At 58.3% G+C, this 23,912-nt stretch overlaps 10 protein-coding genes across 10 annotated transcripts; 1 reads left to right on the top strand and 9 right to left on the bottom strand.

Moving 5' to 3' along the window:
• Positions 1 to 61: 61 nt before the first annotated feature.
• Positions 62 to 1,042, top strand: LMXM_34_2610 (hypothetical protein, unknown function; the record flags this gene model as incomplete). Its single annotated transcript, XM_003879207.1, has 1 exon — positions 62 to 1,042. The coding sequence occupies one exon, from the start codon at positions 62 to 64 to the stop codon at positions 1,040 to 1,042; it is 981 nt and encodes a 326-aa protein (XP_003879256.1).
• Positions 1,043 to 2,044: 1,002 nt separating this feature from the next.
• Positions 2,045 to 2,887, bottom strand: LMXM_34_2590 (conserved hypothetical protein; the record flags this gene model as incomplete). The annotated part of the gene is made up of 1 exon (XM_003879206.1): positions 2,045 to 2,887. One exon carries the CDS (start codon positions 2,885 to 2,887, stop codon positions 2,045 to 2,047), a length of 843 nt encoding a protein of 280 aa, XP_003879255.1.
• A 914-nt stretch (positions 2,888 to 3,801) lies between these two features.
• Positions 3,802 to 4,377, bottom strand: LMXM_34_2580 (conserved hypothetical protein; the record flags this gene model as incomplete). The annotated part of the gene is made up of 1 exon (XM_003879205.1): positions 3,802 to 4,377. One exon carries the CDS (start codon positions 4,375 to 4,377, stop codon positions 3,802 to 3,804), a length of 576 nt encoding a protein of 191 aa, XP_003879254.1.
• Positions 4,378 to 5,854: 1,477 nt separating this feature from the next.
• Positions 5,855 to 6,511, bottom strand: LMXM_34_2570 (conserved hypothetical protein; the record flags this gene model as incomplete). Its single annotated transcript, XM_003879204.1, has 1 exon — positions 5,855 to 6,511. One exon carries the CDS (start codon positions 6,509 to 6,511, stop codon positions 5,855 to 5,857), a length of 657 nt encoding a protein of 218 aa, XP_003879253.1.
• A 2,882-nt stretch (positions 6,512 to 9,393) lies between these two features.
• On the bottom strand, positions 9,394 to 11,895 carry LMXM_34_2560 (putative cytochrome P450 reductase; the record flags this gene model as incomplete). The annotated part of the gene is made up of 1 exon (XM_003879203.1): positions 9,394 to 11,895. The coding sequence occupies one exon, from the start codon at positions 11,893 to 11,895 to the stop codon at positions 9,394 to 9,396; it is 2,502 nt and encodes an 833-aa protein (XP_003879252.1).
• Positions 11,896 to 14,586: 2,691 nt separating this feature from the next.
• LMXM_34_2550 (putative RNA binding protein) lies at positions 14,587 to 15,954 on the bottom strand (the record flags this gene model as incomplete). Its single annotated transcript, XM_003879202.1, has 1 exon — positions 14,587 to 15,954. One exon carries the CDS (start codon positions 15,952 to 15,954, stop codon positions 14,587 to 14,589), a length of 1,368 nt encoding a protein of 455 aa, XP_003879251.1.
• Positions 15,955 to 17,160: 1,206 nt separating this feature from the next.
• On the bottom strand, positions 17,161 to 17,808 carry LMXM_34_2540 (hypothetical protein, unknown function; the record flags this gene model as incomplete). The annotated part of the gene is made up of 1 exon (XM_003879201.1): positions 17,161 to 17,808. The coding sequence occupies one exon, from the start codon at positions 17,806 to 17,808 to the stop codon at positions 17,161 to 17,163; it is 648 nt and encodes a 215-aa protein (XP_003879250.1).
• Positions 17,809 to 18,489: 681 nt separating this feature from the next.
• On the bottom strand, positions 18,490 to 19,506 carry LMXM_34_2530 (conserved hypothetical protein; the record flags this gene model as incomplete). Its single annotated transcript, XM_003879200.1, has 1 exon — positions 18,490 to 19,506. One exon carries the CDS (start codon positions 19,504 to 19,506, stop codon positions 18,490 to 18,492), a length of 1,017 nt encoding a protein of 338 aa, XP_003879249.1.
• Positions 19,507 to 20,294: 788 nt separating this feature from the next.
• LMXM_34_2520 (conserved hypothetical protein) lies at positions 20,295 to 21,476 on the bottom strand (the record flags this gene model as incomplete). The annotated part of the gene is made up of 1 exon (XM_003879199.1): positions 20,295 to 21,476. The coding sequence occupies one exon, from the start codon at positions 21,474 to 21,476 to the stop codon at positions 20,295 to 20,297; it is 1,182 nt and encodes a 393-aa protein (XP_003879248.1).
• Positions 21,477 to 22,383: 907 nt separating this feature from the next.
• Positions 22,384 to 22,719, bottom strand: LMXM_34_2510 (conserved hypothetical protein; the record flags this gene model as incomplete). The annotated part of the gene is made up of 1 exon (XM_003879198.1): positions 22,384 to 22,719. The coding sequence occupies one exon, from the start codon at positions 22,717 to 22,719 to the stop codon at positions 22,384 to 22,386; it is 336 nt and encodes a 111-aa protein (XP_003879247.1).
• Between the last annotated feature and the right edge of the window lie 1,193 nt (positions 22,720 to 23,912).

Below are 23,912 nucleotides of genomic sequence, written 5' to 3'. Positions count from 1 at the left end.
CTCCACACCCGAACAACAGTCGCCTCCGCTCAGTCGTAAAACAGAAGCACGCGCGAAAGCAATGAAGCTGCAGCCGCGCGAGCGTCGGCCGCGGTCGGACTACATTCTAGACAACGCAGCTGCGTTACAGCTGGGGCAGCTCTACCTCGGTTGGGGCCGCAACAAAAGACGCTCGAAGCACAAGTGCGCAACACCCGCAGCTGTGTCGAAGCCGAAGGCGGCGCCAGCAAAGGCTTCCACAAAGAAGACAAGCAAGACAGCAGCAGAAAAATCGTCGCAAGTGTCGACGAAGGCAGCGAAGGCAGCGCCACGCACGCCAGCAAAGCAGGTACCCGCAACGCCTGCCACACGTGCACCTCCAGTAGCGAAACGTCCTCCTGGAAGGCCGCGCAAAACGACACCACCGGCTGCGGCCGTCAAGAGCATACCGCCCAAAACCAGAAGTCGCGGATGTCCCGCGACGACACCAGCGAAGGCACCGCCAAAGGCGGCCACACGGGATCGTGTGCGATCCCGCAAGAACCCGAGCCCGGTGGTGAAGCCGATCTCCTCCAAGGTGGTGGCTGCGGCGACGGCCGCGGCGGCCGCCGTGAGTGCCAGCGCCAAGGTCCCACCCAAGCCGCTGCCGCCCGCTCCTCGCAAGACCGCCATGGTGCTCGCCACGAAGACGGTCCTGCAGCAGCACCGTCGAAGGGCAAACAACAAGGTACCACCAGTGATCCCCAACCCGGTACCTACGCCGGCACTCTTGCTTGGCGCAGCAGAGCAGTCGATCGACAGCGGCGATGTAAACGTGCTAGTGCGCACCATGAACGGGACAAGCTTCCGCCTGGCATGCACCTCCGAGTCGATCCTGTGGGACCTCAAGCGGCGCATCCTGGAGGTCATCATGCCATGGACGGCATCGGCGCCTCCAGGCTCGATGGTGCGCTTACCGATGCTGGTCATGAACGGACGTGCACTAGGGCCAGAGACTGCCACGCTAGCCGCGCTGCGCTTCTCGGCTGAGTCTACGGTCTACTGCTTTCCCGAGCCCAACTGAGCCGTGTCGCCGCTAGAGGCTTACCACCTGAACTCGCACCGCTCTCCTTTCGCACCCCCCTCCCCCGAAGCTGTGGGCAACTATGCGCCACCCCCCCCCGGGGGAAGTCGACAGAACAAGAAAAAGGGCAGGGCTAAAATTCATGTTGGCCGCCTGGCGGCCCTGGGCTGTGAAAACCCGCGCCCCCCCCCTCCCCGCGGCGGCGACGCCACGCAGACGCGGCCCCAAGCCACCCCCAACCCCAACCCCACGCCCCTGCCCCCAGCCAAGGAGGGGCCACCCGCCCTCCCCCGCGCCGCCAAGCCCCCCGCCCCCTTTCCCCCGCCGCGGAAACCAAAGGGGCGCGCAAGCCGCGGCCGACCCGCGAGCCCCCACCGCGCGGCAACTTTGTGCCGCGCATGTGTGGGAGCGCGTTTGACGTGCGCGTACGAAGGGGCAGGTGCTATGGCCGAGCTCACACAGCGGTTGAGGACGATGACGGCACATGAGGTGGGCTCTCTCGCGATACACCGGGAAGGGGGCGAAGCACGAGAAACCAAAGAGCGGCAAAGTGGGAGCATCAAGGTTGACAGTGTCGGTGAATGAACCGCGAGAAGCGCGCAAGAAATAGGCAAGCGGCAGTAACATGCATGACCAGCACTGCGAAAATGGAAAGACGCAAGCGTGCGCATGAACACCATCATCCTCGTCCTTCTGGGAGATGCTTCGTAGACCAGCGCCGCGGCATCAGCAATGGCGCTGTGTCGCTCACCCCTTTTCTGTACCATGCCCATTTCTTCAAGTGATGGAGACCGGCAAGAGCAACCACCATCTGCATCAACCACACACAGGCAGATCACATTGTGCGGACGGTCAAGCGCAAACGTAAAGGAGCGGGAGAAAAAAAAGAGCACGAAGCAGCGGCAGCAATAAGAAGCACGCAAACTCCACACACACACACACACACAGGCCCTGCTGTCCTCACATGCCCGTGTGGATCCTTTCCTCAAGAAACGCCACCGACTAGACATAGTAGTCGAAAGGTATGCGACTGCGTCCAATGGGGCTAAACAGGCGGCGAAGAAGGTTGACACAGTAGTTGCCGCTCTTCCTCTCCGCGGCAGGAATGACACCAGGTGGCTGCTCCCCCGACTGCGTCTGCTGCCGCTGGGTGCGCATCGTCTCCTTCACGATGGAATTGGAGGCACTCAGCATAATGTAGCGAGCGGCACACGGCATCACCAGAATCGCACCTATGATCGCGGCAACAATGCAGAGGGTGCACGAGACAGCCAGCCAGATCAAGTGCGGCCGCTCGTTCGCTGGCTTGAAGTCCGTCGACACGAGGATGATAAAGGAACGGATAAAAATATAGAGCACGAGGAAACTCGTCATCATGAAGAAGCCGCCGAAAAAGCGGAACGTCCGCTTCCCCACGCAGCTGCCGATGATACCGCAGTGGTGGTCAAACTCCTCCACGCAGACGTCGCAGAAGCGGCAGTGTGTACTGCGTGGTGGCCGAATGATGTGGCACGTTGGGCACACCTTGCACGGCACAGACTGCCCGCCCACCAGGACGGTTGTCGACTGCGTTGGCTGCTGCGACTGCGGGGCTGGCGGGATGACGCCGGGGTCGAGGGTGACCGACAGTGTCAGGCACGTGACTGATATGGTGGTGAAGAGGGCCGTGAAGACGTAGGTGAACCACTCCCCGCGCGGCACGACGACCGTAACGAACAGGGTCGTGAAGAATAGAATCGGCAAACCCACGAAAATGGCGTGCCAGCTCTCGGCGGTCACCACGCAGCACCACACAATGCGCAGCCGGCCGAGCGCTCGTTTCCTCGTCCCGGGCGGCAGGTACATGGTTCCGTCGTACACGTTTTTAAACCTCCGCGCAGGTATGGCAGAGGATGGCACATCAACGAAGGTGCGCGAGGACGGCGCCTGAAGGCACGGCACGGGGGCAGGCGCAAGCGCGCTCACCTGCGGCACCGCATCCGGGGACGCCAAGGAAGCAGAGGTAACGGATGAAAAGCGGCAGCTGTCACCGGAAGATTCCTGGGCACTCGCACACGACGGAGCATGTGCATCGGTGCTCTCGCCGGTTTCGAGGAAACCGCAGCGGTCACAACGACCATCATCCTTGCCGTTGATGGGAACATTCGTTTCCTCCACACCGTATGGTAAAGAGGTCAGGTGCGTGGTGGTGGAGCGCTCATGGGCCTCGCTAACCGGCACGGGAGACAATGTGCGCTTCAGCATATGGCCAGCTAGCCAGGAAGGCGAGGCGAGAGGAGCTGCAGAAGGCGCGGGGTGTGATCGCTCAAGAGCCACCGCGGTAGCGCGCTCGAGGAGAGGGTGCGCTTGAATACCCGTTATCCGCGGCCACCGCACAGAAAAGGTGAGAGAGTACGAAAGGTGCGCGCGCTGTTGCGTGAAGTAGATGTATGCACGCAAAACGCCATGCCCACCCCAATCGAAAGGAAAAAGGGGGCATATGAAGGAGAAGCAGAGCCGGCATATGGAGAAGTGAGCCACCAACTGGCGTGTGAGGGAGCACCGTAATGCCGTACAGGCGATCGAGTGGAAAGCGAAGAAGGTCCGATAGGTCCACGGAGAACGTGGTGTGCCCTCCCCCGTCACGGCCACTACCGCCTCCCTCCTCCGCGCTTTCTCTCGGGGAGGGGAGGGTATTCACAGATGCCACTCCTCTTGCATCCCACATTTTTGCGCCTGTTTTCATGTCCTGCACCGCGCCACAGACATCCATCACATCATTACGACAACCGTCCCGCGAGCTTCTGAGAATCAGCGACCTTGGCGGCTCGCTCATGCTCCAGCTCCTCCTCCAACGTCTCCACATCAAAGCCGAGCCCGCGCATCTCCTGCAAGTACCGCTGCGTTGGGTCGTCATGCCCCTGCGCGTGCGCGGAGCGGGGAGCGTCGACAGCTGGCAGTACATTCACCTGGCGTTCCTGCCTTTTCTTTTTCATCGCCCACATGAAGGCGGCGACGCCGACAGCACACATGACAAAGGCGCGCAGCCCGCGAACCGCTATGTTCTTCAGGATCTCCGTATTCTCACTGAAGACCTGCTCGCCCAACTCCTGCGCAAGCCGCACCTGCCCTGCCGCCTCTGCGTCCAGCTCTGGTGCAGCCTGTGTCGCGCCAGCTGCGGATGGCTTTGCTGGCGAGCGATTGGCCTCTGCAGACCCGTTCGCAGGTGACTCTAACGACGAAGCCTCTCGACGCGGCACCACAAGCGCGGGGCTCGCGTGCGAGACGGGTACAGCGAGGCGCGCCATACCGCCCGCAGAGGCGCGCCGCAGGGCCCTCGGGCACAGTCGCTGCATTGTGCACGACACAGCCAATCAAAACACACGCGCACACACACACAAACAAACGGCAAACTGTGCGTCTTCTGCTCAGCGGCGAGTGGCACCGAGCTGGCCTGAACTCCTCGGCATACGCAAAGGGAAAGAGCCCGGAAATAGAGCGCAGAACAGGTAACGATGTCAACGAGTGCAATCCACCACGCACCGCAGCACCCATGCACAAAACAATTCCTTTATCCGCTCTGCAAGGCGCCGTTGCAAGTGGCGCAAGTGATGCGTTGGAGGGAGAGGGAGCGAAGACCGACGCGCTCCAAGAGACAAAGAAAACAAAGGTGAGGCCCCCCTGGAGAAGTACCACGTCCATCAGAGCGATGCGGCGGCGGGAGAGCGAGACGAAGGGGAGGCGAAGAGGTACATGATAAAGGACGGAGAGGAGGGTCCCACACGGTGTTGTCTGCAGAGATCTAAGCCATCATAAAGGGTGCCCTCGGTGAACTCTCAGTAGTGTCCACAATGGGTATGAGGCAAAGGTCGCCAGTGGCCATCAACCATTTTTTGGCGCACGCATGCACGTGCTTGTTGTTGAGCAACGTGTACGCGACGGAGGAGATCGCACCCTGCCATTCCTTGCGTGCTCCGCTTCTCACCGATTGCGTGTAGGTTGTTAGAACGGTAGGGAAACCTACTCAGCGACGCCACGTGCGTACGGTGCAGAAGAACACGATTACAGAGAGGGTACGGTCCTCGCCGAAGCATAGGTAGGCGGGTGTCTCGCGAATCGAAGAAGCCGCCCCAAGCTCGGTCTACGTCTATGACTAGCACACGCGAAGAAAAGGATATGGCAACACAGCCTCTACCCAACAACACAAGAAACAGAGTAAAGTGATACACTCTACAAGGCGGAGCGAAGAGAGGAAAAGCGAGAGAGGAAGCAAACTTCGCCTGCGCGCTCCGGCCTGTGCCAATCGATGAAGAAAACAAAAGAAAACGGGATGCAGACGAGCATGTGTAGCAGCGGCAGCCACCATCACCACCACCTTGCAGTGTGCTTCGGCACGCGAATGCCACAGGCCGCGCCTACCAGGAGAGAGGGATAGGTGTCCGTGTTCTCACCTCTCCACGCGCGAGGTGATCCCACATGCTGCTCTCTGCGAGCGTGCCCCATTTCTTTGACTGTATGTGCAAGAGAAGAGAACAAGCACCGATGAGGTGGAGGCGCACGACGCCACCACAGAAGGAAGAAAAGGTTTAATAAGTCCCCGATGGCTGCTCCCACACGCCTCGCCACACACAAACAGCAGCATCAGACTCAGCCAACATGAGCGCTTCGGCAGCTGCAGGGCACACAATCCACACGTTTCGAGCCGAGGACAGGAAAGACCAGTACGGATCCCGTACCTTTGTGGCCAGTACGGAGGCGCGTCATTCGCCCCCCCCCCCCGCCTGCTGATTCCAAACATGTAGGCAACACGCAATCCTGGTATTCCCCGCACGCTTACCAGTCATCTCTAGACCTGAGGCCCGCGAGGTGACTCACACTGCTCGTGCGCCGCCTCGACACGGGGCGGTGCCGCAGCGCACGTTTCTCACCGTTGCTATTCCCCTCGCTCGTCACGGTGGCGGACGTGTTTGTCCTTAGAAGCGGGCGGGCAGCGTGTCCATGCACGTGCGGGCTGCTTGTACGGCTGAGGGCACTAATAGACGCGACCCGGGTGATGGGCATGGCGGAGCGCCGCACAAACGCCGGCGGCCCGTTGAGGGACGGCGAGGGACGGCGGGACCCGCTCCTCTTCAGCGTCGAGGAGAGGCGCTCGTGTTCTTGCGCATTGCCGTTGCTACTTGGTGGCGGCACGAGAGTGGAGGTCTCACGACGGAAGGGGCTCTCGTGAATGCTGGGCTGGCGCGTTGGTGTAGGTGGACGGTGAGCTACGGCAATGTACTGACGCTGCTCCGCGATGGCGTCCACTTTGCGGCCGAGGATGGTGATAACCGACTGAAGGTTGCGGCAATCCGCCTCTCGATCAGCGAGCTCATTGGTGATGAGTGAAAGCCGCTCCTCAAACGCCTCACGCTGGCGGCGCAGCTCCGCCTCGAATATGATCTTCTGCCGAAGCAGCTCGGAACGGAGGGCGTCTATGTCGTCTGAGGTCATTGAGATCTCTAAAATCGCTGGCGAAAGTTGTGAAGTCTGTCACGAGCACAGCTCTTCCGTCCTGTGCTAGCAGTATGCGGAGGTGTTGTAGAGTAGAAGGGGAGGAATTTTTTTTCAATGTATAGGCCAGCGAACGTCACACACACACACACCACCGTCAACGTGTCAGCAAGAATTTGCAGCGCAATGGCCCTTTGTGTAGACACAAGACAACGATAGAAGCAGGATCTCGTGTCTCTCTCTGGGTCGTGTGTGTGTGTGTGTGTCCGTGCCGATAAGCGCTGTCGGTTGCACAGAGGAGAAGCAAGCACAGGACAGTGTGAAGCAGACCCGCTGAGGATGTCACAGGCGCGGTGCGTTCGAGCGAAGAGGTGGCATAGAGGCGAGTGGAGCATATGTATCAGCAACAGCAAGAGAGAAAGATAGCACGCGGGCAGCTTGTCGTCTGTAGCATTTCGCAGAGCTGATGTCCGTCTTTTGAGCCCGCCATTTTCTTTGATGTGCGCATATGCATCACGGAGGGAGGGAGGGGGGTTAAGCGATGCGCAGAACACTCCGAAATGAGAGCGTGCTGATTAGGCGTAGGTGTGCCTGCGGCTCCACTTGCTTTCCTTGTGACTTCACGTCTGCTCGGAGTATTTCGTGGCCAACGTGGCGGTTAACGACACTGCGGAAGAGCCAGTCCCCAATTCTCTCTTTCTCGTGGTGGAGCGACTGGGTCGAGGAGGTGCCGGGGGACGGAGAGGCAGGCAGTGGCGACGACAGAGACATCAGAAAGGAAAAACGGGGAAACCGCGTGGACAAAGGATACCGCACACGCCCGCGGACACACACACACACACACACACACACAAACGACAGCCTTACGAACAACGAGGCACCACGGGCCCGAACAAACACAAAGGGACGTGGAGACATTATCATCAGTACATGACACTCGAATTCGAACAGCAACGACGAAAATGGAAGAAGTAAGAAGAATGAAAAGGAGCGGAGCACACGGTCCAATTTACGGCACTTATCGTCGTTGGATGGTGTGCAACAAAGAGAGGGAGGGAGGGAGAGACAGCGTGTCGCCCGTACTCTGTCAGAAACTCAATCAGGTGCCATGGTGTGTGGTCGTCGAGGTGCGAACTTGCTGAATTTCTGCTGTGAGCCAACTCAGGCATAAAAGAGACGAAGAGGGAATTCAAAGCACACCAACACTCCAGCTACGGAGGCGCTCCGCAGGTCTGCCCACGATGCGTCCAGACGACGCTCTCCCACAGCCTTCGCGGACGGCTTCGCAGCAAGCTGTGGGATGACCATTCGAGAACGATGGAGAGGAAGAAAAGAGCACCCGATCTGCGGATATGCCCGGCGAGGCACCAGCGCCAACAGCACCACAAACGCACGTGCACATATTGATGATGCTGTTTCGCATATCCTCCTTGGCGTTCTGTGTGTATCTATTGTACTTCCGTGTGTGATCTCACGGCCATCGCTCAAAGCGGATTGCATGACTGCCGCCGCCAGTATCATCATCATGATCATCGCTACGGAGGGGGGATTCACAAGCGCAAAGAAGGTGGCTGTAACAAGAGGGAAGAGAACAGGGGCGATTGGTCAACGGAGCAGCCAATGGGGCCCCCCATGGTCGATGAGACCAACCGCAGTCTCGCCACGAGGATGGACAACAAAAAAGGCACAACAGGGAGCGGCGAGACACAAGCCGTGAGAGTAGGACAAGCTCAGAGAAGGCTAAACACATACACTCGATTTCCTACTCATGTTCTTCCACGTTGCTTGAACTCTGCGAAGACTGCTCGTAGCATCCCGTTGCTTATGGATACACGAGCTGCTGCTGACGTTTGCCTCGCGTCGTCTGCTGAGAGAAGTTGAAACAGAAGAGAGTGCAATAACCGAGAAGGGGAGTCGTGAGACGAGGCAACAACACCTGCGCACTCGGAAACACACGGAGAGAGACGCACGCGCACCGTACCGACAGTGAACAAAAAAACAAAACAGAGACGAGCTGACGAGGAGGACGATGGCGACCACCAAAGCGACGCGGTCGCGGAGGAAGACGGACAGAGGGAAGGAAGAGGAGTCGCCTGACTGCGGCCTTGAAGCAGCGGAAGAGCGCGCAGACACACACACACACACGCAGGAAAGGAAATCACTCGGAAAAGCAAAACCCGAAGACAGAATGCGGCAGACGAGGAAGAAGAGAGAAGGGGGCGAGAAAAGATACAGAAGTGAAACATAACGACACGAGTGCGTGGTGAGGGAAGAGGCAAAGCAGATGCGTGAGCGGGTGGTGGAGCGTAGGCGCTGACGCACATTAACGGCCATACATGCGCACATCCCCACTGGCAGGTCGAGTGGGAGTACAACAGCAAGCACGAGACCTGTGTGAGAAGACCTAGCCTGACCGCCCGTCGTAGGAAAAGGGAAGGAGGACGCAAGGGAGAAGACGACACGCAAAGCGGGACAAAGTCGATGTTCCTTCCATCGTCGCGCAAAGGCGCAGGTGAAACAGCGACCAAGAGACTAAGACAGCCATCGCAGGACGCACACCACCGCACGACAGCATAAAACACAGAAAGGGATTGAAAAGAAAGGAAAAGGAGCGTACATCAGATGAAGAGATGACGCTGCCGCAGGGAGTGATGGAGGAGGGGCCACGCGACACATACACGTGGGTGAGGAGCATCCAACAAACATGAAAGTGGGAGCCCAATAAAACAATCAAGAGCTGGGGCGACGGAGCACGCACGCGAGGGGAAGGGATGGGGGTTACAGAAAGCGCCCCCCAGCTGCGCAGCCCTCATCTGCACACAAACACAGACAAGCGACAGGAGACCGCCGAATGGGGAGGCAGAAGTCGATGGAGCCGACGCCTAGTACACATCCTTGAGATAGCGGTGGTCGCTTTCCATGCGCCGCAAAAACTCAAGCGCCGCTAGGCGCGTCATGCCTCCGCGGTCCTGCAGCAGCGCCACCAGTGCCCGATCCACGTCCTTCGCCATGGCAGACGCTTCACCGGACAAGAAGACAAGGCATCCGCCGCCGGCGGTGCTCGTGAGCATCTCGTAGATGAGATCCTTGTGCTTGTCAATGAGAGACGTGACGTACCTCTTCTCCTCTTGATCTCTACTAAAGGCGCAATCAACGGTGGTGATGACAGAGGTGGGCAGTGGCTCCGACGAGTGCGCCTTGCTGCGGCGCGCCGCCACCCCGGCGTGGGAGATCGGGTGATCGGCGTCCCATTGCCTCATCTCGGTCGGCGCCATCGCCCAGCGCTGGACCTCCTCCTCCACAAAGTACTCCGTTGTGCGACGCTGCGCACCGAAGAGGAAAACGGTCGGGCCGTAAAGGGCCGCTGGCTGCTTTCGCATGAGGGCCTCCTTCCTGTAGCAAAACCCTACCATAGCGGCAGCGCCGGTGCCCGGGCCGATCATAAGGACCGGTCGCTTCTCTCCAATGCGCTGCGGAAGATGGAAGGTGGTGATGCGGACGTACGCAAACACCTCGTCTCCTTCCTCGACGCGATGGGCGAGGTAGGAGCTCGCCAGCCCGTCCGCGAGAACTCGCACGATAATCTCGACCTTGGTGCCGTGAGACATACGGTCCGACGCGATGGAGTAGTAGCGCGGCTGCGTGCGCGGCATGACCTCGATGAAGTGGCCAAGCGGGATGCAACAGCAGCTAGGGAACTTCTCCAGATAGTCGACGACGGTGCGCAGCTTCTTCGGCTTCCACGCAGCACAGCTACCCGCAGCCGCTGCCTCCTCCGCCTCCTTCTCGGCGGGGAGGCGGAGGAGCTCGAGGAAGGCCTCCTGCTGAACCGGGTCCATACAGTACTTGGCGAGAATGCGCAGGGTCGACTTCTTTGGACGGCCGCACAGGTCCACGTAGCGTTGCAGCACAACGCGCAAAGGTACACGGGCCGGCAGCACGTTTCGAAGAATGCCGCGCGATGGCACTATCTCGCACAGTTCCACTGGTGTCTCCAGCTCGCCCGCTGGAATGGAGAGGGCCTTGGCGCACCGCGCCACCATCTCCGGTGGGTTCGTGGGAAAGATCCCAAGATGGTCGCCAGCCTGGTACGAGATGCCGGTGCCGTCCGTCTCAAAGCAGAAGCGGTAGACGCTGCTGCCGTCACTGTCGCGCGGCGAAGACAGCTGCGTCTTCGTTACGAGGCGGATCCTTGTCGGGTTCATCAGCGACGGTTCCAGCAGCACCGGTGGCGGCGGAAACGGGAGCGAGATGGGCGGTGCGCTCGTGCTCTCTGCCGCCACGGTGCTGCTCGGTGTTGCGGTTCTCAGGAGAACGCTGCGGTTCGGGTCCGCGTTGTCCGTGATAACAGTCGCGGATGGCGCTGCGGTGCCTTCGGCGGCTCCGCAGGGGCCTGCCTGAGGGACGGTGGACGTGGTGGCCGCCGTCGTCGCTGCGGTGGAAGACAGGAAGCGGAACTGCAGCTCGGGCTTTGGCGGCGCACGCGTGCCTGTTGTCATCTCCAGCCCACACTTCTCCTCCAGCGCAAGCATCACCTTCTCCTGCCATTCATCGAAGACGTCTTCCTGCATGCCGTAGCGGGCGTCGCCAAAGCCGACACGATGCACGTTGATGCCCCCACCCTTCTTGAGGAGAGTGTTCGTGTCGGTGGCGGAGCGGCAGTAGTACTTGTAGGAGCTGTCACCGAGTCCGAACACTGCGTAGTAGATGTTCTTGAATGGTGCCGCCTCGGTAGCCGACGACGGCGCGGCACCTGTGGTGACAGCACTGGACGGGGCAGGTGCCTTGGCTGTGGTAGCTCGCCTCACCGCCGACTGCATTTCTTGGAAGAGAGCCATGAAGTTACCGGTCGGTTCGCCCTCACCAGCAGTTGCAACAATGAAGATGTACACCAACGGCGGACGTGATCTGTTCGCTTCCTCTGAAGTCTTGCGACTCTCCTTCCCGGCGGCGCTGGTGTTGGTGGATGCCCCGTTGATGGGGTGAAACAGCGGCACGTTGCGCTTGTTGTGGTACAAGTAGTCCTCCATGTACGCCCACCGGCTAGGATCGATGAGCGCGGCCTGGACGCCGCGGTCGCGCAGTGTCATGACGAAACCCTTCGCCAGTCCCTCGGCATTGCCAGACTCGCTGCCGTAGATAACCTTCACGGTCGCAGCCTCATCATCGAAGTCGGCGTCGCTAATGTCCGCTGAGTCCTGCGAGGCACTGCCACCGTTCAAGGACTGGGCATGCGCCTCACGAGCCGCCTTTATCTGCTTCGCGTACCGCTCTGCGAACTCGCGGCGCTCGCGCTGCACTTTCCACTGTCGCATCAGAAGCACCGCGGAGGTGGCGCCAAGCACCAAGGCTCCTGCCAGGGCCACGTACCGCTTTTGCGCCATTTTGTTTGTTTAGTCGAGTGACGTACAGACAGAGAGAATGGAAAAAAAAGAGCACAACGTCGGCAGTGCCGTTGCGGAGTCGCCGCTTCTTGTGATGCTCTGTGTGCGCGTAACCGCTGGAAAGAGACCGCGGCGTTAACGAAGGGGACAAAGAAAAGCTCAGCTGAGAGCCCGCCACAGACTACTCAAGAGAAGCAGCGCGGTGGCCGCCCTTGTTGTTCTTACAGTTGTTTCCTCTGAGTTGGGTCAAACACCTTAAGACAACGCCCCTCCCCCTCCCCGCAGAAAAAAAAAAACGACACGACAATACGCCCAAGAAACCTTTAGAGCCACCAGTCGCACGGACGGGGGGACACGGGAGAGCCCTTACCACGTACAGAGAGAGGTAAATAGAAGCCAAAGAAAAGATACAAATCTTGACAACGAGAAACAAAGATGGAACACGACTCTTTGGAGCAACCAAACAACTGTCCGCCAGAGAGGGAGCGAGCCCACCGCACAGTATCGCAGAGAAGGGTCGGCGCAAACGAGACAAGCAACCGAAATGAAATATCTGACGCGGCTTGTGCCGCCGTCGCGTCCAGCAAGAAAATGGATCTCGCAGATGTGGACAGTGCGGCGGGGAGTTGACGGGGCAAATGCAAAAAAAAGGCGGATTCCGACTGGGGAAAGCGAACAAGAGCAACAAAAGAGCGCCTCAGCTCAATAAAAAAAAAACAGAAAGTCGTTTCGCAGCACGACAAAGACACCGCCGCTGACGTCACGCGAGAAACCCCCCGAAACACAAAAACATAAAAATCGACGTGAAAGAAAATGATGGCGGGTGCTCGGTCGTGAAGAGTGGTGCGGAGGGGAAGGGGAGGGAAGGGGGGAGCAGGAGAGTTGGAAAGACAGAAAGCGCTGGGCACACCACGAGAAGAAATTTGTACACACACACACACAAGAAAAAGGGGGAAACAAGAACGAGAAGAAACGGCTTAGGAAAGGACAGAATGAAAGGGAACCCAAAGGAGAAGAGATGGGGGAAAAGGAGGAGGAGGAGGGCAGCTAATTTATGTGGCGTCGATTCGTTTTTTTTTTGCTTTTTTTTACTTTGTTTCTGTTCACATGCAAAGCGTTAAACGCCAAAAAAAAGAAAAACAACAAAAGGGAGAACACGCACGAGCACGCGTACACACGAGAGTGGCCGAGGCGGGATGGGTGAGAGCGAAAATCAGCAAAGGAGAAAACAACAACAGGGAAAGCAAAAAAGAGAGAGGGCTGGTACGAGAGAGCAACTTCTCCCGTGGTGGGTCGTGCGGGAGTGAGTCGTGAAGAGGACAGAGGCAGAGGCACAGAGCCGAAGAGAATCTTTTGAAGAGAGAGCACCAACAGCAGCAAAAAAATGATCGATTTACGTTACAATTTCCTGTCAAACAGCAACCCGAAAAAAAAGAAGAAGACAAGCAGATGTGACTGCGTTCGCTAGTCTCTCCTTGTATACATGTGTATGCATATAGAGAGAGATATTATGTAGACCAGCTGCCTCGTAGGGGAGGAACGGTTTACAGTGGAGATGTACGTGGGGAGAACGAGTGCTTGTGTGCAAAGGGGGGAATAACGACACTCTGCGACGCCTCCCAGTGGTGGCGCCGTCGTGTGCGATACCGCTGCTTCTTGTTCGCAGGGTTATTAGCGCTCTTGTCGTGTGACAGAGAAAGAGATACAGAGGAAGCCGAATGCGGAAGAGGGACAGGCAGCAGTAGCGGTAGCCGATGCGCCCGAGAGGTGACAAGCGTTCACGAATGACTTACAAAAGGGCAGAGGAGAGAGAGGTGGGGGGGGTTGGAGACCCAAGAGAAGAAGATAGACAACGCGGCGACGAACAAGGTCGGTTCGACAATAGGAAAAGACACTGCTGCAAGCGCTTCTTCGTCATGGTGTTGAGAGGTTAGTCATTGGAAGAGCACAGAGACGGTAGATGAGGTGGGCGAAAACAAAAAAAAGAGGAGGAAAGCGCCGGAGGAGCAGTTGAAGGGACATGAAGTCGAGAGAGGACGGAGCGTTAGAAGTCGTGTATGTGTGTGTGTGTGTGTCTTGTGACTTCTGTGTGTCTCAACAGCAGCCAAAGAAGGTATTATACGCCATGCACATCAATGGCATGGCGGCGGTAAAGTCTGTCTCGTATGTGACTTGAGAACAAAAGGGCAGCAGCTACGGCCTCTAAACGCGCACGGCTCTCCATCAACTCCAGGTCCGCCCGGTGATCTCCTTGTTCACACCACCAGCAGCAAGCCGCTGACGGGTCGTGAAGAAGTCCACACCCAGCACACGTAACAGATTCGCCATGCTGCTGGCACCGAAACGTTTTTCTTCTTGCCTCTTTATAGCATCATTAGTCGCACTCCTTTAATCGCGGTCAAGACGGTTGATTTCTTCACAGAAGCAACGCAGGATACCACCATCGATGGCCTGCTTTACACGTTACACGGACGGCCGCGCTCCGCAACTTCTTTCAGGCCGGCTTATGACCTCTGTCATTGGTAGGATACACACACACCGTGCATCTCAAAATCTGCCTCGCCATTTTTTTCGTCTCTCAAAGCATGACTGTTCAAAGCCATATGTCGTTCTTATCTCGTCGAGCTCACTCGGTGCATCAGCGGCCAGCCACCACAGTTCAGCACCAGCTCGTCTCCGCGAAGGGGTGCCTTACTTCTCTGGGTTGCGTGTCTTGCGCTTCACCGGCGCGCGTGGGCCGCGCGGCTTGAACTCTACCTTGCCCTCTACAAGCGGCCGCAGATCCTTCGGCATCTTGCGCCGCGGGTTTGTCGTTAAACCCGCCCACGAAGGAAGGCCGGACTCGGTGCGCGGTTTCTTGAAGTTGGAGTAGCCTTGGCTGTCTCTACTGCCACCGTCACCGTCGCCTCCGCTGCGCGATCGCTTGCGCTCCTCTGCGCCGCCACGGCCGCCGGCGTGCTCACCGCGTCGCTTCTCGCGTCGGTTCTTCGTCGCCACCTTCACCTCCTTTGACTTGTTAACGTGCACGATGCGCAGTTCTCGCCCATTAAGCTTGTCGCCGCGGGTCTCTATGGCAGGTTGGACAGATGAGGCGTGCATGAACTCAACGTAACCGAAGCCCTTGCAGTCGCCTGTCTCGCGATCCCGCACCAGGCGGACTCGCTTCACATCTGCGATGCCGTGCTCCTGAAAGAAGCTCCACACATCCTCCTCCGTCGTGTTGTAGGCCACGTTGCCGAGGAAGATGGATGTCTCTGGCGGGTACGCACGGCTCTCGACGTCCATTGTCGTCACGACCAGGTGGCGGCTGTGGAAGACCAGCCCGTTCTTTTCCAGGGCGGATGCGATAGATTTGGCTGAGTCGAAGAGGACGTAGGCCGTTGCACTGTATTTCGCGTCCTTCTTGATTTCGCCGCGCAGTACCCGCACGGCACGACCCATATTTTGGTGCTTCTCGTCGAGCTCCTCTAGCGCCTGGCAGCGGATGCGGACCGCCGTGATGCTGCCGCACGACTTGAAAATCTTCTCCACATCGCGCTTGTGGATAGTGTTGGGCAGGTTGCCCACGAAGACAGTGCGTGCGTCTTCCTCTTCGTTGGAGTGCAGTGCATGTCGGAGCACCTGCTTCTTCGAGCGCTTCCGGTTGCGGCGATCCTCCTGGGCGGCGAGCTCTTGTTCCACCTCCTTTGTGTCGAAAACCGTCTCGAAGAGCCCATTCTTCCTCTCACCCTTACTTCTCATACCGTTGGCGTCACCGGACGAGGAGGAGGTGGCAGCGCGCACCACTTCGGCCACCGCGGCACTTCTGTTGCTCTGCCTCGGCTGCGCCTTCCTACCCTTGCCGCCCGCGTCCTTGGCGTCATCGACGGCGCGCTCTTTGGCTCGCTTCACCTCCAGTTCGCGCAGCATCTTGTCTTTCTCACGCCGAGTGAGCTTCTTCACCTGCGGCGCCGGAGCAAAGAGGTCGACATTGCTCTTCTGGAGAGGCTGGAAGTCAAAGGCGGGGGCCGCGGTAGCCGCCGCAGCGGCAGTAGCAGACGTGCACGAAGAGTCCGCCATGTTTCTGGATCGGGATTGACGTTCGACGATGGGCCTGGTGCGCTAGTGGCCCCTTAGTGGGGAAAAGTGGAGCGTGTAGCGACTACGCAAATGCACGCACAAAGCAGAGGTGTCAGAGAGAGCGAAAGGCGTGGCGTACTCAATGAAGCACAGCGGCACCTCTATGACACTACAGAGAAGACGACAGGAGCAAGAGAAGGAAAACGGAGAAGATACGAAGAGAAAGGCGGCTGTCACCAGCGGAATGGGACAGGAAGCGGCAGTAGATCACAGAGGCAGCCCTGCCGCAAAGCACGCACACACATACCAGCCGACATACGCGCGCTGCTGGTAGGTGAAGAATCGGTTAGCCCCTGAGAGGGAGTAAGGAGGAGAGAAGAAAGGCACGGGGGATACACTGCAGGTGATGACCATGACCCTCCTCTCTCGCCCTGCACACCCCACCCACGACAGGAGGCCCTCAGTGCCCCTTTCCCTATGGGTGCAGAGCCGGAGGCCTGATAATGTGTGGATCGATGCATCGGAGCGAGAAGGCAGGCCGAAACCGGAGATAGTACCAGTCGGTGTCACACAAACAAAGTCCATAGCAATGCAGGTCATCGCCGCATCTTTTCCCTTGAATCGGGATTCACCGCGTGCGTGGCACGTTCGGCCTTCCCGCGCTCCGCAAAAGCTGAGGTAAGTCGCGCATGGTCTGTGTGGTGGAGAGCACCAAGCAAACATCACTTGACCGTCACAGCCTTCTTTACGCGAGTGCAGCATCGAGAATTCGTTTTCTCAGCTTGCTCCTTCGCTGCCAGACAAGGTGAGCGCAACTCCACTCGAGCCCCAGCCACTCACAGGCCCCATTCGCGTGGTGCGAGGCAACAGTAGACACACACGCCGTGCGGCGATGCACCGCACTGGCCTCCTCCCAAGGTCGTGGGGACCTGCCGCTGCCACCACCAGAAAGCAGACCACCATTTGGCAGGGGATAGGGAAGGGACTGCCAGGCTTCCTCGACTCAGTGGGGGGGCGCGCTGGGCGCTGGATGCCCCACGCACTGGGGTGTGACCCCGGCCATTAGGAGTCTGCAGTGGGAGTAGGAAAGACGAAGGACGAAAAAAAAGCGAGGGAGAAATATTCCATGCTGCCATCACACAAAGTGCCAAAGCGAAAAAAAAGGCGCTGGGGTGCAACAGGGCGCCAACCTCCTCCCTCGTGTCCTCACCACATTCGCAGCACGGGAGATAGCAAAACGACCAAGAGCCCGATGAGCGCAGCGGCGACGGAGGAAAAGAAGCCGGAGTGCAGCTTGCTTACGGGGCTGTCACGGCGCGCGTCGGTGTAATACCCCGCTGCCACGTTGTGATACAAATGGGACTGGAGCCCGAGAGCGGCCGCCATTGCAAAGCAAGCGATGGCAGCGAGGGGCACGAGAACCGTGAGCAGGCGTGTGATCAAGACGCCAGCACAGCCGTGCCTCATCGGCAGCATCTGGACTAACAAGGAGACGACGAGTAAGAGGCACGTGAGGAGGCACAATGAGGCAAAGACAAGGTAGGCGGTCATGCAGCGTGTCAGCGTCGAAGCGGGGAGGTGCGCCAGCGACGTTCTAATGCGCACTGTCTCAACGGAAAGTGCTGACCCACTACTCGTATCCATGATGTTGCTGCTGCTTTTCAAGGCGCTGCCGGATGCCCCGATCCAGGTGCTGGGTGGCGAGTCGTACACAAGAGCTACGCCGTAGACAGACAGGTTCCGCTCACCAACGGAACGCACCTGGATGGGTGACAAGACACTGCACACCATCAGCGCCATCATGAGGGCGGCGTAGGTGAAGTAAAACACCACCAAGTCAGCCTTGTTAAACATTGTAGCCGCAGGAAACCGAAGAACCGCAACGATGCAAGATATACATTACTGCGCAGCAGGTGATGGGAACGCTGCAGGTACGTGTGTGAAGAGGGGAGAAGGGAAGCGCACCACCGAAAATTGAGGCTCAGTGTGCACCTGCTTTTCGTGTCCTTGTTTATGCCGCCCTTTGCTAAGTGCATGGACAGAAGCGCTTGAAGAGAAGAGAAGCCATCAACAATGCGGAGACGTTTGGCCGCGCATGTTTGCGCACCACCGACACCACGAGTGCAGCATACACAGAACAACAAAAAAAAGGCCAGAAGGGACGAGATCGTAGGATCGGCGGGGGAAAAAGGGATGAGAATGTACGAGTGGCAAGCAAGACACCTGTACCCGAAGTGTACAGCGAGGTACCGTCATCCGTGATCATCATGCGCTGAGCGGTGTGTCGATTCTCGTTTCCATTGGGGTGACTACTTGAGTGCCATCTTCAAGTTGAGCTGAGCGGACGGCGTCCGCATCCGCCAGGAACTGTGGGAGAACGCGTCAGGTGCGCCGTCGCGTGAGGGGTCTTCTTTCTTCTACCTTTTCTCCCTCGCTGCTCGTGAGCTGTTTCGTTCTTTGTCCTTTTTTATTAGCATTCGCTTTGGTTTGTTCGTTCGCCTCCGTGGGCGCATAATGCGTCGATGCATTCCATAGCTACTCGCTGATTTCGCGCTTGCGCTCCTGCATACGCCGCCGAAACTCCTCGTGTGCATCGGCCCATACTTTGCGGAACTGCTCCGCCTTCTCCTTCAACCCTGGCGTCGCTTGCGTCCGCCGCTTTCGGTCTGGAATGGCCGGCGTATCGGCAATCACGGAAGTCGTGTCCGTTACAAAGCAGCGGTCCCACCACAGCGTCATGCCACAACCGACAGCTTCTTTAAAGAGCTGCACAACCAAGAGACGCAGGTGACGTTTAGGCATAAAGTACAGCTGCCAACAGCCGTCAATCAGATCCTCGGATAGCTTCACGGGGTAACGGAACACTTCGTGTATGCGGAGAGGCCCCGGTGAGGCAGACGGGCCGCCACTCGCCGACGTCAGGCACGCTGGTGGCACCAGAATCGTTATTTCCAGGTGAGCTTGATGCAGCTCTGACTCTGGCGCCGTCGTGGAGCATGCCTCGTAGAGACGGAACTCGGTCACAGACTTGCCCTTAGTCTCCCACGGCACCAAGAAGCTCACAGTTACCGTGTCTTCGGTTTGGGTCCACCAGTGGTGGGAGCCCTCCCGGCCGCCGTTGCGGGCAAGGCTCTCGTATAGCAGATCCTCGTCATCATCAGTGGCGTCCATGCATTCCTGATCATCATCCCGTCTCCCAGCTGTGTTGCGGGTAGAATAACTGCTGGCTTTTGGAGCTCCCGTGTCGTGTTCGGCGCGAGAAGACTCCTCCTTAATTGGGCAGCATGCAACAGCAACACTGCCGTTATGCGTTTCCTTAGGCGGTGCACTCGTCTCCCGAAACGGACTGGCTGACGCTGTGGGTGGCGCTTGCTCCCTCTGCACCCCATTCGGGCCCAATGTCACGCGAGACGGATACTCCAGCCGTGTCACCTGCGGATGTCTGCTGCTGTCATCGTGCTCCCTATCGTCCCTGTCCCCTTCGTCCTCGGTGCCGCTGCTGGTGCCGCTGTCGCTCAACTTGTCCCACTTGGAGTAGTCGATCCCCGGCATTTCCTTGGAGGGGGAGAGAGGGCACCACACACTAATTAAGACATAAAAGAGAGAGAAACGCCGAGAGACAGAAAAGCAGTCGTGGGGAAGCCTGAGAGAAGTAGCAGGTGCACACACACATACCAATCTAGTTGGCCCCCTTTTCACCTGTTCTGCACGCCCTCGCTAGCTGAGCACCACGGAAAGAGCAAGCTCCTGCTTGCCATCCTGGGTCTTCTCTTTATTGGGCAGCCGCTCATGACAGCATCTATGAAAGCCATACCACCTGTGCCTTGTGCACATCAAAGGAATAGCATGTGGCAGTGCTTATCTGCGTTCGTCTCAACTCCTCAGAGGGGGTCTGTAGATGACGCCAGTGTGTGTGTGCGTGTGATGAAAAGGGGAACGTCATGACAAGAGGAGGAAGGACGCACCCATAGGTTGGATGAAAAACAAGGCCAGCAGACAAAATAGACCGCCACCAGCAAATGCGGCTCCCCACTCACGCGCTAGTGCAGCCATATGCCACATGCGCAGGACGTCAGCGGAAGCACTTTAATGATTGCTGCCAATATCTGCTCTGCCTGTCAAAACGTGCGTACGAGCGCGAAAGGAACAAGAAATAAGAACCGTGAACACAAGAAGAGAGCACATGCTACTTTACATGTCGTGGCGAAGTCCTCTTCAGCCGGTGAGCACGGAGATGCGTGGAAAGGGTGTGCGAGAGAAGCCGGCACGCCGTGGTCCTACCGCACCTTTCCATCCCTCCCTCTCCTCACACTCGCCTCACCATGTTCCCACAAGAATGATTACATCGGGTGCTTGGCGTAGCCGGAGCGGCAGATGGGGCAGCGGTTCGGAAAAACGACGACCGCTCTATCATCTTGCTCCACCATTTCCAAGGAACGCCTCTCATTGAATCGCTCGTAGCAGTCAATGCACGCGGCGTGGAAGTAGTGGCCGCAGCTGAGCAGGACCCCGCTCTGTGGGAGCACCGCGGCAACCTCGTCCGTGTCCACTCCCTGGACAGACGACATCGCAGCGAATGCAGTCTCATGCTCAGACCACGGCGCGGCAGCTGTCAATTGAGTATATCCTTTCTGGCGCCCTACTCGGTGCTGCGGTGCGCACCGCGATGCCACTTTTCCATTCCTCACCGAGCCGACAGCTCCGGGCATAGGGGGCAATGAGTTGGCCGCCTTGCGCGACGCTGCCCCTTTCACCACAGCTCCCACAAGCACGCCAGCAGACCTCCTTGCCGCCTTCGACTCGAAAGACGGAAGACGCTTGGCTGCCTTTCGGGCTTCGTAGGCCATCCGCATCGCCGCCACAGCGTCCTCTCCAGTCAAGCTGCGCACACCACCTGCACGAGATGCGGCGGCCCCGGTGCCGGGACAGTGCGAGCAGTGAATGAGCTCCAGGCAGATAGGGCACTGCACCGACGCGCCGGCCGTAGACGGAGCTGCCGAACTTCCAGGTTCGCTTGAGGTGAACGGGTCATGCACCGCCTTCCTCCAGAGCTCCGCCCATGCCTTTTCACTCAGGAAGGCTGCGCGAACCATCTCTTGCTGCACGGCGAGTGCCGTTTGCAAACACACTCGACGTTGCTCCTGCTCAGCGCAAAAGGTTTGCCATGCAGCAGACAGACGGGCGAGACGCTCCTGGACGTAGCGCGTGCGAAACTCTGGGTTGCTCTGCAGTCTTACTTTGGTGTAGGCGCGCCGTGCGAGGAGGCCTCGGACAGCAGCTTGCACCTTGATGATGGCCGCTCGCTGAGCTACCGCTTTTCCCTCGTAAAAGATGCGCTTAAAGTAGCTCTGAGTGCGGCACACAGGACACGCCAGTGGGGCACTAACCTCGGCAACTCCAAGGGCATCAGCTCTCTGTTGAGCACGCACGTATCGCTCGAAGGAGCGAAAGCACTGGGAGTGGAAGACGTGTGAGCAACTTAGGATCACCTGCCCTTCGTCGCGGTTGCTGGAGTAGCTCATTTGGCAGATGGGGCAAACAGACGGGTTGGCCCCGGGCGCCCCAGCCTCACGCGTGTGTTGATGCTCGCGCAGGAGGGCACGATGCACAATGACACGCCAATCGTCAGCCGATGGCGCCGGCGGCGGACCCGGTACAAGCCCCATGCGCTGCGCAAGTGTCGGCTTGTGCAATCGCCCGGCGAGACCTGGTGCAGACCCGAGGTGCGACCGGAGGTCCGAGGATACATTTCCCGAAGAGAAGCCGGCGTTGTCACCCAGGGTCGCGGCGCCGCCCCTGCCTTCATGCGAGGTCGACGCAGACGACGACAGCGGCAGCGGCAGACCTCCACGACCGCCGGTAGCGGTAAAGTGTTGCTGCAGGGCGACAGCGCTCCACAGCCCAAGCTTCTCGCGATGCGTATTGCGCGTTACTCCGGTTCCGGGTTGGTTCGTGCCCCAGTTGGACACGGGCAGACCCAGTGAGGGAGGTCCCTTCGCGTCGAATACGGAAGGCATTTGCGAAGCCTAAGAATGAAAGATTCCCCAAAGCATGAGAGGCGGCGCGTGTTGTGAGTGCTTGTTTGTGCGTTCGTTGTTGTTGTTCCGATGCGCAGCCCAGTGAGAGGAAGAGGAAGGAAGCAAGCACGACATTCATGCCATCAGTGGTGACCAGGACAGGCAGAAAGCGGCACGGGGAGGGGGAGTGCACGAGGAGGTAGCAAGTGGCAGATGCCACGCCTGCAGTGGTGACAGCATACGCGTGTTCCCCAGAATGCACCGGCACCCGCTTTTGCTGAGATACTTTGACATGCGTGACTATTACTTTTGTTTTCGCTGTTTCCGTTTCGCTGCTGAGTGGACACATGTGGAGAGAAGGCGCATCTCCTTCCTGTGGTTGCGTTCGTGGTCCTTTTTGTAGTGCCCCTCATCAACCGAAGATCAACGCAAGCCCAATCAACGTGATGTTCACAAAGATGAGCGGCCAGCGCATCAGGAGGCGGATGGAGTGCAAAAGGGAAGCGATCTGCAACTTGACGGACGAGACAGAGCGGACACCGCCGTTCCTGGTAGAGCCGAAATCAGCATCAAAAGAGGATGGCGCCATGTCATTGAAAGCGGTGTCCTGCTGCGGCGCAACGCCTCCTTGCAAGGCCTGTGGGGTAGCCAGGCCAAACTTGGAGAGGAACCGCGACTCCGAGAGGATGGCCAGGGCGTTCAGGCACAGAGCCACGGCTGAGATTAGCGAATAGACACTGATGCCCATGTTTCCCTCTGCCGATCGGTTCGTCCCCTTTTTTGTACCGGCTGTGACTTGCCCCGTTGATGTCTGTGGTGGCAGAGCAGACCTAAAAGCTGAGCCTCCCACTGTCCTTTGTTGCACCCCCAACTCCCTCAGCGGTTGGTTGCTGAACTCGAGTGGTTGTGGAGGGAAAAGAGGGGGCTGGTAAGCAAACAAAAAAAAAAAACAAAGAAAATCGGCCCAGAACCACCTTGCAAGCACGCTGTCAGCACGCGCAGAATGTCGGCAAAAGAGGAGATGCGGCAATATATATATATAGAGATCGATATATATATATATATTAGCCTCGCCAGCGATTGCCTCGGGAAACCAGAGCAGAACGCACAAGAGGAGTCCAAGAGTGTGCAAATGTGTAGTGGGGGGGAGGTGGAGAAGGAATGCGTGCGGCGAGAGCAGCAGACGAGGTACCACACAAAAGCTGGGTTTCCCTGCTAAGCAAGTTCGTGTGTCGACGTGTGGACGTGGGTGTATATGTGTTGCGCTGAGAACGACACGGGAAGGAGGGAGGAAGGAAAAGGGAGAATAGAAAGCGGTGCCTCAATGCATACCAAGAGAGACGCCACTGCCTATGGTACCCATGATGGGGCTGCGCTGTGCTCGTGGTCCGCAGTGTCCACACAAGCTTCGACTGCTGCCCCGCGCCTCCACCACCTCTACGGTGTTTGGCAGTAAATCTTTCCCTTCTTGGGAGAGAAAACACGCAGCAAGACAACGCCGAAAACAAAAGAGGGGGTTTGCGGAGCAGCGGTGCGCCACTCGGGTGTGCACAACATGACGCACATGTCCGGGTCCTTCCGCTTGCACGAGCAGCAGCATCACTGAGGCCGAGGAAGACCAACGAACAGCGCCACAAATCCGCAAATGGTTTTGCCTTTTTCTGCTTGGTAGACCACCGATATTTTCTTTTTCTCTCTCAGTGTGTATGCGTGTGTTTGTGTGTGCTTCACATTCTCTATCTGTAGACACGTGGAACGATCTCACGACCGATGGGTTTTTAGTGGTCCTCGAAGGACGTCAAGGAACAACGGAGCGACAACAGAGAGGGGGACAAGCACACCCACAAAAAAATAAGAGGGAGGAGCACAACAAATACACGGCAGAGGTACACAAGCCGAAAGGCATGACGCCGCCTCCTCAGGAGCGGGAGGTGGTGAAGC

The sequence above is a fragment of the Leishmania mexicana genome, chromosome 34, assembly GCF_000234665.1.
Source record: "Leishmania mexicana MHOM/GT/2001/U1103 complete genome, chromosome 34".
NCBI lineage: Eukaryota > Euglenozoa > Kinetoplastea > Trypanosomatida > Trypanosomatidae > Leishmania > Leishmania mexicana.
This window is presented reverse-complemented; position numbering and strand designations above follow the sequence as displayed.